The sequence below is a fragment of the Thunnus thynnus genome, chromosome 16 (assembly GCF_963924715.1).
Source record: "Thunnus thynnus chromosome 16, fThuThy2.1, whole genome shotgun sequence".
Lineage (NCBI taxonomy): Eukaryota > Metazoa > Chordata > Actinopteri > Scombriformes > Scombridae > Thunnus > Thunnus thynnus.
In genome coordinates this window covers 3,508,280-3,521,085 of record NC_089532.1, presented here as the reverse complement: position 1 = coordinate 3,521,085, position 12,806 = coordinate 3,508,280, and the positions used below count along the sequence as shown (strand labels likewise).

The following is a 12,806-nucleotide window of genomic DNA, read 5'->3' as shown; positions in this document are numbered from 1 at the left end:
GATTTTTAAAAATGCTCACAAAATTGTACAGTTTGTTTGTCAAACACTGTTCAGACTGGGGTAATATTGTGATTTTTTTTAAAATACCATAAAAATTGTACAGAGTTTGGTTGGTAATTTGGATTATAAAATGATTGGGCGCTATGTGTTAAAAGGACTATATGTCCTGCACAGCTCTTTCTATACTCATGTAAATCTACTCAAATTTAAGCTGAAACATGGCACTTTAATGAAGCATCCATTATTTTATTTCAAATTAAAAGTGCTGAAGCGCAGAGCCTCAAGAAAATAAAAGTGTAACTGTTCAAATACTTCCTGTCTGGACTTACTAACTAACTCAGATATCTTAAAATGATTTATTTAGCTAAAGTTAATGCTAAAATATCTCCTTTGAGTTAAAATATGACAGAGGAGAGCCTGAGGAGACACTGAGCAGCCGTGGTCACTAAACAGCTACCATATGGCAGATTTAAGCCAGTCATTCTCATGGAGGATAAGTCACCTCCATCCCCCACACACGGACCAGTTTAACCCATCTGGCTCCGAGAAAAAAAACATTCCACTGCAGTTCAGATCGACTCCGTTTTCTCTGATTTGTTGTGTCGACTTTTATGAACCTGCCATCTGTTAAACACAGAGTGATTTCAAAAAAGTCAACAAACAGGAAATTACGAGGAGCAGAAATTCAATCATCAGCTTAAAAAAAAACGCCGTCCGATTGTTCGCCAGAGATGCACCAGTAATTGTTGGTGCACTCCACCTCCCTGCATCCACTCTGCTGCACAGCGAGGACATAATTACTGTTCTGTTTGACTATGAGAAAGCAAAGTTACTAACAGACAGTAAGAAGGTCAAAACCCTCCACTAATACTTGTTTCTGAGATCAGCCTTTGCTAGCGGTAAAAGAACACATAATTATCCAGATAATCTGATCAAAACACTCAAACTGAAGCAAACTGCTGGCAGAAGATTCATATTATTGCATCAGTGAAATGATGAAGCCAAAAGTCACATGTGTAGCACTGAACTCTGATTGACACCGATGTCAAAATCTGCAACGTTTTATTGTAGGGTCATGCTTGTTTTTCTTGTGTCATTGATAAAATACAGCCAGTTAATGTCTTTGTTTCCCCATAAAAACCCTCAAATCACATGAAAAATGTACTTCTGGTTTCTTTATATTGAAAAGAGGAAGAACTAGCAAGAGCTTTGATGGCCGTCGATGGCAAAACAGACAAAGAATCAACAGAGAAATCCACAGAAGAAGAAATCAAACACTGCTTAGCACCAAGCATAGAGGCAAAATGCAAAAAACCCAACTTAATTATCAAGAAATAAAGGTTGCAGAGTGAAAAATATAGACTAAACATCAGAGACCACTGTCTAAGTATTCTTGACCATGGCGCTGACCCTGGAGGATTAGCCAATGAAGACGAAGAAGCCAGCGGGAATCCAGATGAACTAAAGCCTCTAAATAACCTTTTATCAAGTGATTACCAACCTTTCTGACTTGTGACCCCTCAAAATGAAACCTGTCTACTTGCAACCCCTCGTCATATACCAAGAAGTATATATTTCCTTGTTATACCTTTATAATTCTATCCAGAGAGCAACTGGACTAGTTGTAGATTCTTGAAAACATTTCAACTCCTCCAAAAAGGCTTCTTCAGCACTGACTGACTGACCTGAGGAGTCCCAGGTATTTGACCCTCGTTGGGTTCTTTACACCATCAGAGTTGTCGAGGTCACGTGTGGTTCTTTAGTCCTCTTGTCTGTCATGTGACGCAGCAACAAAGCAGTTGCTCTTGACTCAACACTTTTGGATAAACAATGACCTGCATGACTGAGAATTTTCAGAGTTTTATAATTATATAACTTTAAGAGGTCTGAAGAGATGCAATTATCCTGCAAGGCTAGAAAGAATAAATATATATCGTAGCAGAAATATTTTATCTCTGCTTTCCCGCCCTGTCAATCATCTTGCGACCCCGTGTTGAAAAGCAGTGCTCTACTGTGCATAAGACTGTGTTCTTGGTCAGTTAAATTAGCTAAAAAAACTTTTCTAACAGCACCTTAAACCCCCTTTCTGAAGACAGAATCAAGGGCAGCTTTGTCTGAATCTTTCTAACTTTTGAAACCAGCAATCTGACAATCGTGCCCATATTATGCAGCATTTGACCCGGCGTGTCTAGGTGTGACATTAAGCGACACTTTTGCCTTCAGAAGTGGTTGAAAAAACGAGTCTCATACGATTCACCACCTCCGTTTCGCTTAATATTCACAGCCATTCACAGCCGGCTCATTCTCAGCATTTATCTCGACCTTGTTCTCAAACCTATCAGTCAAACACTGCATAATGCTGCTCCATGTAGATCAGCAGTAAAGTGGCACTAAGCTGCTGGATAGAAATTTCAGCAGCTCCTCTGCATACAGCCACCACTCCTCTCTGTCCTCTGTGTGTTGGAATGAGATTTGCATTTATGGATTAATAAATAATATCACTCTATCCTCTGTTTGCTCTGAGCTTTTCATACTTTAATCTGCAGCCACAGTAGAAAAAACAGCTGTGCTCTGCCTGCTCTTGTTCTCAGAGAGAAAACCGACAACTTGCAGATAAAGCTGCGCAGGTTTTTATAGGTTTTATGGGAAATGTGGTCTTATTTTTAAGAAGCATTTGTGGCAAAGTGGAGGCAAGAAATCATTTTCAGAGTCAAAACATTGCTATACATTCCACCTTAAAAGATCTATACTTACCTGAACTTAGAGTGTCTCAAAGATCATGCAATAAAAACAGTTATTTCATAAAAAATCTCATTCTTAAAAAGAGGTTTTCCATCTTACCCCTCATGCTGCAGCGACTACAGGATGATTTTAATCCAGAACTGTTCAATGTCATTGCAAGAACAACAATGAATAACAACAGTACTCTTTATAAGAGAAAGCAGCAGTTAAAAGGTACAGAGTTGCTGTTAGTATCCCAGCAGGGAAATACTTAGAGTCGCTTTACAAGAGGAACTGACCTTGTGGTTATTGATCAACAGAGTCATGTGAACTACAGTAAAAAAAAAAAAGAGACAAAATTCCCCAGTAGAAGCCAGTTAATGGAACACTTTAAACTTTCATTAGTCTAAGCTGGATTCAGTCAGACTCAGCGTCCCGCACTGGACACGAACTCACAACCTCAGAAGGTTGAAGGAGAGGAGGCTAAAACTCACAGATGCTAACACCTGTTAGCGTGAGGTTTACTCACTGAACAGCACTGTACCTGCTGGCTACTGTTACATTACGCTTTGAACTAAATGCTAATGTTTCCAACATCCTCCAAGACATTTGTGTGCAGCCAAAATTTTATGAATAGTAGACCATCATGTCCCTGAATAGCATACATCATGCAAACTACACATGTGTGAACAACATCCACTTACACAGACACTCAATGTAGTATAAACAGAACTGTGTGTGTGTGTCCTCTGTTCACCCGTCTGTCACGTCTGGAGTATATCAGGTCCTTAACTGTAAGCTTGTTAATATGTAAACTTTTAGCATGTACCTTTAAGCATGCTAGTGTCTTATCATTGAGCATGTATGCTAATGTTAGCATTCAATAATTAGTGAAAATAATCTACTAAACCCAAGTGTTGGATCAACAGGCGAACCAACTGACTCTACTGTCCCCTCAAATCTAATAGCTCACACAGCTGGGAAACTCTTTTTGAAAACCTTCAAAAAAAAACTTGAAAGCTTGTGACTTTATTTAGCTGAATTCTCAAACTTCAGCTCAAGCTTTGGTTTCCTACCTGGCCTCTATGTGGTCAAACAGATGCTGCCAGCGGTCGTTGATGTCCTTCAGCTTGTCGTTGATCTCCGTCTCCTTGGTCTTGTTGCTGGCGGTGATGAGTTGTTCTCCGAGCTGCTTCAGGTGGGTTTTATTCTCACTGAAGAGGTTGATCTCCTCCATACAATCCTAACAGAGAGAGAAAGAACAAGAGTTTAGATTTCCAAACTCACACATATGAGACCTTTTATCATTTCTCTAACAGTTCTAGTAAAGTGGTATTATTATCAATGCTAACATAAAGGACAGTATTAGCTTTAAAGCAGCATAAACTATTTGACAAACACAACCATGAATCAAACCAAGAACATCTATTAATTCATTTGTTCCCTAACAATACCAACTTTTCATGTAACATGTATAAAACTGAAACTACTTACTACAGATATGAAGCCCATTAACATTCTGTTTACACACATTTCTGCCTAAAAAAATGTATAAACTCAAACAAACAAACAATAAAATGAGTAAATGCATTTAAGTTCATTTAGCTTTCAATACATCCCTATTTAAAACAACTTTTTAGGCAAAAAAAAAAAATCAGGACAATGTCTGACTTTGGAAGTTTGCCAGAAAGTAACACAGCTCCTGCGTCCTGGGGGCAAATCAATTTAAAGCTCCAAAGCTTGAAAAAGGTTTAAAGCCCTCCTGCCAGGGCAATAACTGTGAGCTTCAGTAACACCAATAGATTTGACTTCGCTCCACCTCCCCTCCCCCCTCCTCCTCCTCCTCTTCACCGCCCCCCACACATGCGGAAAACAAATGAAACGGGCCGCGAGTTTGACACAAAACAAACCCGCGTGGCCCTGCTGGGGCTGAAACAGCTGTCGGCTCTTTAACAATCAGGAGGGAATTCGCAGCTTTTTGAAAAGCTCAGACCGTCACGTCCCGACACAGAGTGACTGAATGACACAGCAAAATGAACCCGGTGGGGTTCAAACAGTCACATGGGATAAAGAAACTCTAAATCATAAAAAGCAAAATGTATCTTCCACTTCAAAACTTTTTTGAGTTCATGTTTTGCTTATTAAAGATTTTCTATAGTGACAGAGACTGCAACAAATATCACAAAATAACTAGAAAAGCTAGAATGCTATTGATGACATACCTCAATCTGATCAATGGATCAACCAGGTGTACAATATTTTTTAAAAAAAGTTATTTTTTAAGCTATTTATTGTCCAGAGCTGCACCTTACGATTATTTCTAGATAAATTATTAAGTCGTTCGGTCTATAACATGTCAGAAACTTCTTTTGTCCCGACCAACAGTCCACAAACCCAAAGATATTCAGTTTACAATCATAAAGGACTAAAGAAACTAGAAGCTATTCATATTTGAGAGGCTGGAATCAGAGAAATGTCCTTAAAAAAATGACTCAAAACAATGAATAAATTATCAAAACAGTTGGTGATTAATTTTCTGTTGATTGATTAATGGACTAATGGTTGCAGCTCTAACTATATCTCATAAACACAGCTTCCAGTTTACCTTTTATCATACTACTGTAAGTCTAGTTTATTTTACTTACATATAATATATATAAAAACTCTTGAGTTCATGGTGTTGATTTAGTCTTTTACTTTATGTTCATGCTCTCTTTACAAGATCATTGCAATAAAAATATATATATAACCAGAAACTCACAGACATAACACAATCTTCTAAATAAGTTATTCTAATATTTTAGAAAGCTGATTACTCTGCATTTGGATATTAACACGTAGTTTTATGCAGTCATGGGATGTTTTCATTCAAGTAGGAGCGCTAGTTCGTGAGAAAAAAAAGTACATAAATAACAACATTCCTTTCTCACAATATTTACTGATACTTTTTTTGAAAAATCAGACACCAAAAATCCACACTGAAAGCAGTTTTTGAGATATTTTGCAACAAAATTGGACCAAAAACAACTGTTTTCCTTGAATTGACGCTCTTGCAGCCTTATTGAAAGTGCAGCTTTTCCACTTTGGTTCATTGTATGAACACACTTTGATCATTTTAGAGGATGTGATGGAAAAGCGTGAAATGATGTTAATCCAATCATCAGGCCGATCTAACGAGCTGCTGAGTATCGATGTGTGTGTGTGTGTGTGTCTTTGCCGCAGCCTCCCCCCCCACCTTCTTGAGTTTCTCCACCATCTCCTCGATGTTGAGGTCGGAGTTGTGCGCCACCTTGTTCTCCATCTGCGTCAGCCACTCGCACAGCTCCTTGTTCTTCTCGTTGAAGATGATCCAAGCGTTCAGACGGTCTGCGATCTCCTGTTTACGCAGAGACACCTGACACAAAGAGGATTGGAGGAGAGAAATGAAATAAGCTTTGTTACTTTAAGATGCTTATATGCCTAATCTATCTCCTGTTATTACTGATACACATGCAGCTGGGGGCACCGGATGTTTTTTTAAATTTTTATATCAGTTTAATTTAATTTGTGCGCATGCTGTCATGTTACCATCATGATACACATAAGCCCAACAGTACTAGAAACACACTCGGATGTTTCTTATTTTGAAAAGTTTAAAGAAGCTCTTTATTGGAGGGAAAGTTAACTGGTTAAATGGTTTCACTTTCAGAGTATTTCACTGATTTGTTCAGTCTTGCAGGTCATTCCTACATCCCATCTGCTGACTAATGCATTGGCCTTTAAGGTTGATCAGACCTTTGCAGCTGGAGCCTCCAGACATTTTATGTTTTTATCTACATCAAATATCATTTTATCTTCCTTGTGTTTTATGATTTCATTACTTTTTTCCCCTCTTGCATTTGCTTTTCTTTAAAAAAAAAAAAAATTCTTGTAAAGCTCTTTGTAACTTCACTAAGTTATATGCAGTTATGGTTATCACTTACATAATATGTGAGATATAGATAAAGTGTATTATTATACATTGTACATTAAACTTATTTCTGATATAACAATACTTATGACACAAAGCTAAGTTGCAAGAAGACCCAAAAATCAAATATGGCTGAAAGAAGCAATGCACAGTTTGGTTCAATGCACATTTTTAATGATAAAGCCAAACTTTTGGTCACTATAACCTTGATTAGGAGAATAATTAGGGCAACAATGTTTGCCTGTTCAGAGTCTTGTTTTGTACAGAAATTAAACAAATTGTCCACATATTTTTGGCCTCCTGACTGCCTCTTGTGCCCGGTGACGACTGAACTGAAGACCAAGTTAAAGTTGGTGTTTTCCCCTCGTCAAACATTCCAGGACAAACCGCAGAAAGGTAAGATTTATCCTTTATCAGGAGTATTTAAAAAAAAAATGTTTCAACACTTAAAAGGATGAAGACTTAAATGTATCTCGGGTTAAATTTGCAGCTCCAGTATCAAGCAGCACTCAGTAACTTTCCTAAACTCTCAGTAGGAGGCTTGATGTGGATTAGACAGTCTCACACAGGGCTGCGTGTGCAAATACACAAACAAAGAAGCAAATACTGAGTCAAAAACAAACAGAGAGACAGTAAAAAGTGAAAGTGAGTACGATCACTATTACTCCCCCCCTCCCCCCAAAACTCATTTAAATACAAAAGCTCTTCATCCTGATGCTCATTTCAACATTTCTCTCCTGTCACCATCTGTTCCTACAACACCCCCCCCCCCACCCCCCCTCAACCATCATTACCCCCCTATTCAGACCTGTTGGTCGTTCAGACGCCCTCTAAAGACTCACTAAGATTTACTAACTTCACTGCTCATTAATGGCTCAGACTTTTAACACGAATGACTGGAAAACAGACAAAGAAACTCTGTGGAAAAGCAGGTTGTAAATTGTGAGACGTGAGAACGGTCACAAACGAGTCAGATGACTCCTTTTTTTTTTTTTTCTAAAACAGCCTTTGATTTTAAAAAAGAAAATTAAGCTTCTGCATTTAGCCTTTAAGCCTCTAAAAAAAAAACAACTTTCCCCTCCCTCCCTCCCTCCCTCGCTTCATCCTGGAGCAGTTTGAGGAGCTAAATCGTCTCTTGTCTGCTGTCCCAAAACGCGCACACACACACACACTCTCTAACAAAACAAAGCTGCTGGTTACACGTGTTAGCTCTTCAATGATTAACCATCTAAACGCCTGGTTTTCAAAAAAAAGGTTTAAAGGAACACAGAAAAAGTCATTCTTAATATCTCCTTATTAAGTCTCCTTGCCAATGGCCGTTGTTTTTGGTCTTACACTCTCCCTGCATGCTTTATATCAATCTTTGCACCACGGCTACTTTAAAATGACTTCTACATTTGATTCAAATGTATTCATGCTGTGCAAAACACTGTTTGAACCCACAGAACTTTATTTTAAATTATAGTGGAGATCCCAACGTTTCCACAGACACCACATATGACTGAGTGTATAAAATGATGCATAAACAACTGAAAGGACTGGATTTCAACTGGATTGACCACAAAAACACATTTTCTTGTGTTTGAATATGTTTATAAGATATTATTTCATTGAAGAGAAGGAACAAGTTGACATTTTTCTAACTTTAAAGCTACTTTAGAGGAGATACTAAAGGAAACCACATGTTAAAGGGGCTAAAAATGTGTCTCCGAAGAAAAAGAAAGTTTGATGATCTTTCACTTACTATAAATCTCTACATCAGCGATGCCTTGATATGTCTTTCCTTAATTATTTAACTGTATTTGTTTCAAGCTGGATCACAGATGTGACTAAAAACATTTTAAAACATTTTTTTAGCAAAGATGGTGAACGAACTTGGTGAACACTGGATCATTCACTCACATGTTTCCAGTCAAGTACTTTTACATTTTAGACATTCAGTTGATGTCACTCCAAATAAATCAATCAAAACCACAAGCAGCAAATATCAGTGAGGAATACAAGCGTCAGGAGCTCAGTGAAATAAAGATTTTACTATATAAAAGCAGATAAACAGGGAAAGAAGCTTTTTCAGAGCAAGCAAGGTAAAAAGGAGGTGATTAGATGAGCAGAGGGCATTCTAAAGTACTTCAGAGGATGAGCCTGTTTTCAGTTTTAAGCATGAGTCTAGTTTGAGTCTAGAGTTGAGACTAACCTTGAGGCAGAGTTCCTCCCACTGGCAGTGCAGGTGCTCCACCTGCTCCTGCAGCAGCAGGACGTCGTCCGCGATGATGTACTGGGACAGATCGGTCTTCATGGTGCTCAGCTCCGTCAGGCTCTCAGCCCAGTCCTCCAGGGAGTCCTCGTTCTCCTGCATACCATAACACACCGAACCACCACAACAAACCCAGTCAGAGACCCCCTCCACAGCTCCGCTCTCTCACACACACACACACTCGCTACTCCCTAATGTCTCTCTCTGACCGGCCCCTTTGTTTCTCCCCGCCCAGAGAGAGGATTAAGGGCCACAGGCGGCAGCAGGCTGCAGGCCGGGCTGGGCCGGGCCGGGGGAGGGGTGATGTCAAAGGGGGGAGGGGTTTGAGGGAAGGGTGGAGGATAAAAAAGGCTCTCTGATGGGTCGGAGGAGATGAGTTTTGAGTCAAACCTGTTTCAAACTTGGCTTTTTTTCCTCAAGGGGATGGAAGTGAATGTTTCACAAACAAACTGTCTGCAGGCTGAATGTGTGTTTGTATTTCCTCCACAGTTTAATGTTACAACACTTCTGTTTGTTTTGTTATTTAGGCAGAAGATGGCCCCAACAGGAATAGGTTATAAGAGTTAAAAACTGTGTGAAAATCAGATTTAACTCCACTTGCAATGAAACCGCTCTGTATTTTTCTGTCTAATTATCTTTCTTTTTTTGTTTTACTTGGAAAGAATGAAGATGATGAGCATTCATCATCAGATAAGCACACTGTTTGTTGTAAACCAGTCACTAAAGTGTCTTCATGCAGCAGCGAAGACATTCACTTTTGGATGTGAGGAGACAAATTGACATCCATGATCTGTTCCTTTAAACAGTTTAATCCCCTCCAGACACGTTTTAAGATATAAAAAAATAATTCTACACCTACTCTTCCAGATGAATGTGTAAACAAACTCTGCACAAATATTGTTTTGCACAGTGAAGCTGAACTTTTAAAAAAATCCATGTATTTTGTGAAATTGTGGAAACGTCCCTCTTTCAGTGACACTCAGGAAATTCCTTCAAATTACTTCATACTACAAAAAAACCAAAAAATTCTGACAATACAGAACACAAACACTTCAACACCTCATCTGAGTAAATAAAACTCATGTACATTAAAAGTCTTTTTCAGGTGTTTTGCAGACGTTTTTCTGTACCTTGTTGAATTTCTCAGCGTTCTGCAGCTCGTCGTCACACTCTGGCATCGACTGGTTCAGTCTGGTCTTCACGTCCTTCAGCTGCAGCACGCTGTCTGCCAGTCCGGCCTCGCAGCGCTCCCAGTTCTGAGACACGATAAATAATAAAAAATAAAAACCCATCACACAGATCACATCAGTGCTGTGGATTCTTGGCTTTGAGACTGACAGGAAAACAATCACCCTTCTATTGTCTTCACTTTCTAAACATGTCCTCTGTCATTAATTACAGCAGATTGGATTAACTTGGCACAGAGAAACCATCAGAGGCTACAGGGGGACAGATCCAGATCCAGAACAGGCAGAGAGGACAGGTGTCGGTCCGTATTGTTGTTTACTATTCCTCCATGTCTCCTGCTTAAAGGAAGCCTGTTTCTGACCTCTAGTAGCACTGTGGAGCTGTTTTGTTTGTGTCGTGCATCCGCTGATCTACAGGTGGTTGTAATGCACCAAGAAATGCAGCAATGTGCAAACATTTGCTTGCAGAGAAGAAGAAGCAGCCTGCAGGCTAGTTAACGTGATGTAAATACAGGATTTAAAATACTTTAGCAAATGTTTTATGAGGAAGGAAATGCATTCAGCACATACATACTGTGTTTAGTTTCACTAAGTGTCTACCAGAGGATATTTGGATGATGTCAGCTATAGTGGACCTAGAACTAATTTAATATTTTTGTTTTGTGTTTTAATCTGTCAAAATTTGCTGTGATTCTAAATAAAATAAACAGACAAGTGTCTTTGAATAAAGCGCTTAACATTAACTGTACAAGTGAATGTATCAGTAACAAACAGTACATGCTTGTAGTGTTACTGGGTGTGGGAGTAGTTTCTAATCTGCTAATCAAAGCAAACTGTGATGACCACAAACTGAACGACCAAATGACTAAAAACACAGCTGCGAGGATCGATCATCTTTATCAGCTTCTGTATACTGTTATTTCCAAAAAAAACAACAAAAAGAAAGTAGAAATGCGGCGGCTAACTGGACACTGAGTTTGTATTGAGAGGAACAATAATCAAGCGCCTGGTGGTGTTCTGCTTGTAAAGGGGCTTCTGTACTTTAATTGATGAGTCGTTGTGTATCATTGACAAAGACCATAATTACACAGTAAGATGAAGAAGTGTCTGTATGGATCAGTCAGATTCATGAACTTCATCCAGAACATTTGATCTTACCGTCTTCCAAAGATATGAGACACCAGAATACCATTTTATTACAATCTATTAAAATAAGTAGTTAGAAATTAGTCTTAAATCGTCACATTTTATCTTCAGTCATGGAATTAGAAATAAAATATAATACATTGCGTACTTTGACCAAATGATCTTTTAGATTTTAATAATATTCTGGTAAAAGAGAGAGATCAGGATCCATAGCAGGTGATGTAAGTGTGTCGAGGGACCAGCAGTGCTGCCGTCTCTCTGACTGAACAGATCACCTTTCTTAAATTTCATTGATTTTGTATTTCCAGTGAAATCTGACCTTCCATTCTTCCTTTTATTGACTGGAGGCTGCTGGTTGGGTTTCACACAGCTGAACTTCCACCACAAACCACTGATAACTTCACAGCTGACAGGTAATAAATAACCTGATGTAGGATGATCTGCTCTGAGATTCAGTTTCTGATTTGTCAAAAATATGATACGTTCTCAGAAAGAGAAGAAAAGGCAGAAAACTGAATTACAGACAAGATTTTCTTTAGTATTCTGCTCATATTCTTTATGTTTATGTTGCCATCAGACAGTTTTCAGCACTATATGTGCTCAGCTGAATTTTATGGTAATGTATCAAACTGAAACACATTCAAAAAAAACACGCATATAAATGTTAAAATAGTGCAGCTGTTTTTAAATGACTGAGGACTGTGATGAAGTCAAAAGAAGCATCGTAGGGACACTCTCAGAAAACTTAAGATAAATTCGCTAAACCAATTCATCTATTGAAATAATATATTGACAAAATAAGACAAAATGGACCAAAACAGATAATCACAAATAGAGTCTTTGGAGTTTTATACTGACCAAGAGCAGAACAACTCCAAGACAAACATTTCAGAAAAGCAGCTGAAACAAGTAACGATCATTTTCTTATTTAATCAATGAATCATTTGGTCTATAAAATCTATAAAATTAGTGATATTTGCCTCTCAAGATGACCTTCAAATGTCTTGTTTTTGTATGACAAACAGTCAGAAACCCAAATATATTCGCTTTACTCTCATGTACGACAAAAGAAAATCAAATCCTCGCTTTTCTGAGAAGCCGGACTCAGCTAATGTTTGGTAATTTTGCTTAAAAAAAGACTAAAACGGTTTTTAAATTATGAAATTAGTTGCTGATTAATTTTCTTCAGATTGATTAATCAACTAATAGTTGAAAGTAAACATCTCAAGAGTCTCGCAGTGAGGAACACCTACAAAACGCTCCTGGAAGTATCATTTAATCTGGATTGAGTTATAAGAACTTGGCAGGAAGTGACTGAGTACCTTGACGATAGCCTCGGTGAGGTCCATCCTCCTGCCCAGCAGGCTGTGGAGGTTGTCCCACTCCTCCTGCAAGGTCCCCAGATCCGCCTGGAGCTGAGTCTGGGTCTCCTCGTCCCCCATGGAGAAGAGCTGCCGGCCGACCTCCAGAGTGTGGATGAAGCTGCACTGATATCTCTGGAACAACAGCTCTGTGTGCTGAAGATCGATAGAGGCAGGAAGAAAAAAAA

General features: G+C 38.7%; 1 protein-coding gene across 6 annotated transcripts in view; it reads right to left on the bottom strand.

Annotated features, from left to right (window-relative positions):
- The window catches only part of syne2b (spectrin repeat containing, nuclear envelope 2b), a 167,165-nt gene that overhangs the window by 32,973 nt on the left and 121,386 nt on the right, over nucleotides 1-12,806 (bottom strand). For all 6 annotated transcript variants that reach the window (XM_067614887.1, XM_067614886.1, XM_067614890.1 and 3 more), the window contains 5 exons: nucleotides 12,580-12,774; nucleotides 10,055-10,180; nucleotides 8,865-9,020; nucleotides 5,957-6,115; nucleotides 3,798-3,964 (listed from right to left, as the gene is read on the bottom strand). In XM_067614887.1, coding sequence (XP_067470988.1) covers nucleotides 3,798-3,964; nucleotides 5,957-6,115; nucleotides 8,865-9,020; nucleotides 10,055-10,180; nucleotides 12,580-12,774 — 803 coding nt within the window. The remainder of the gene's footprint in view (nucleotides 1-3,797; nucleotides 3,965-5,956; nucleotides 6,116-8,864; nucleotides 9,021-10,054; nucleotides 10,181-12,579; nucleotides 12,775-12,806) is intronic.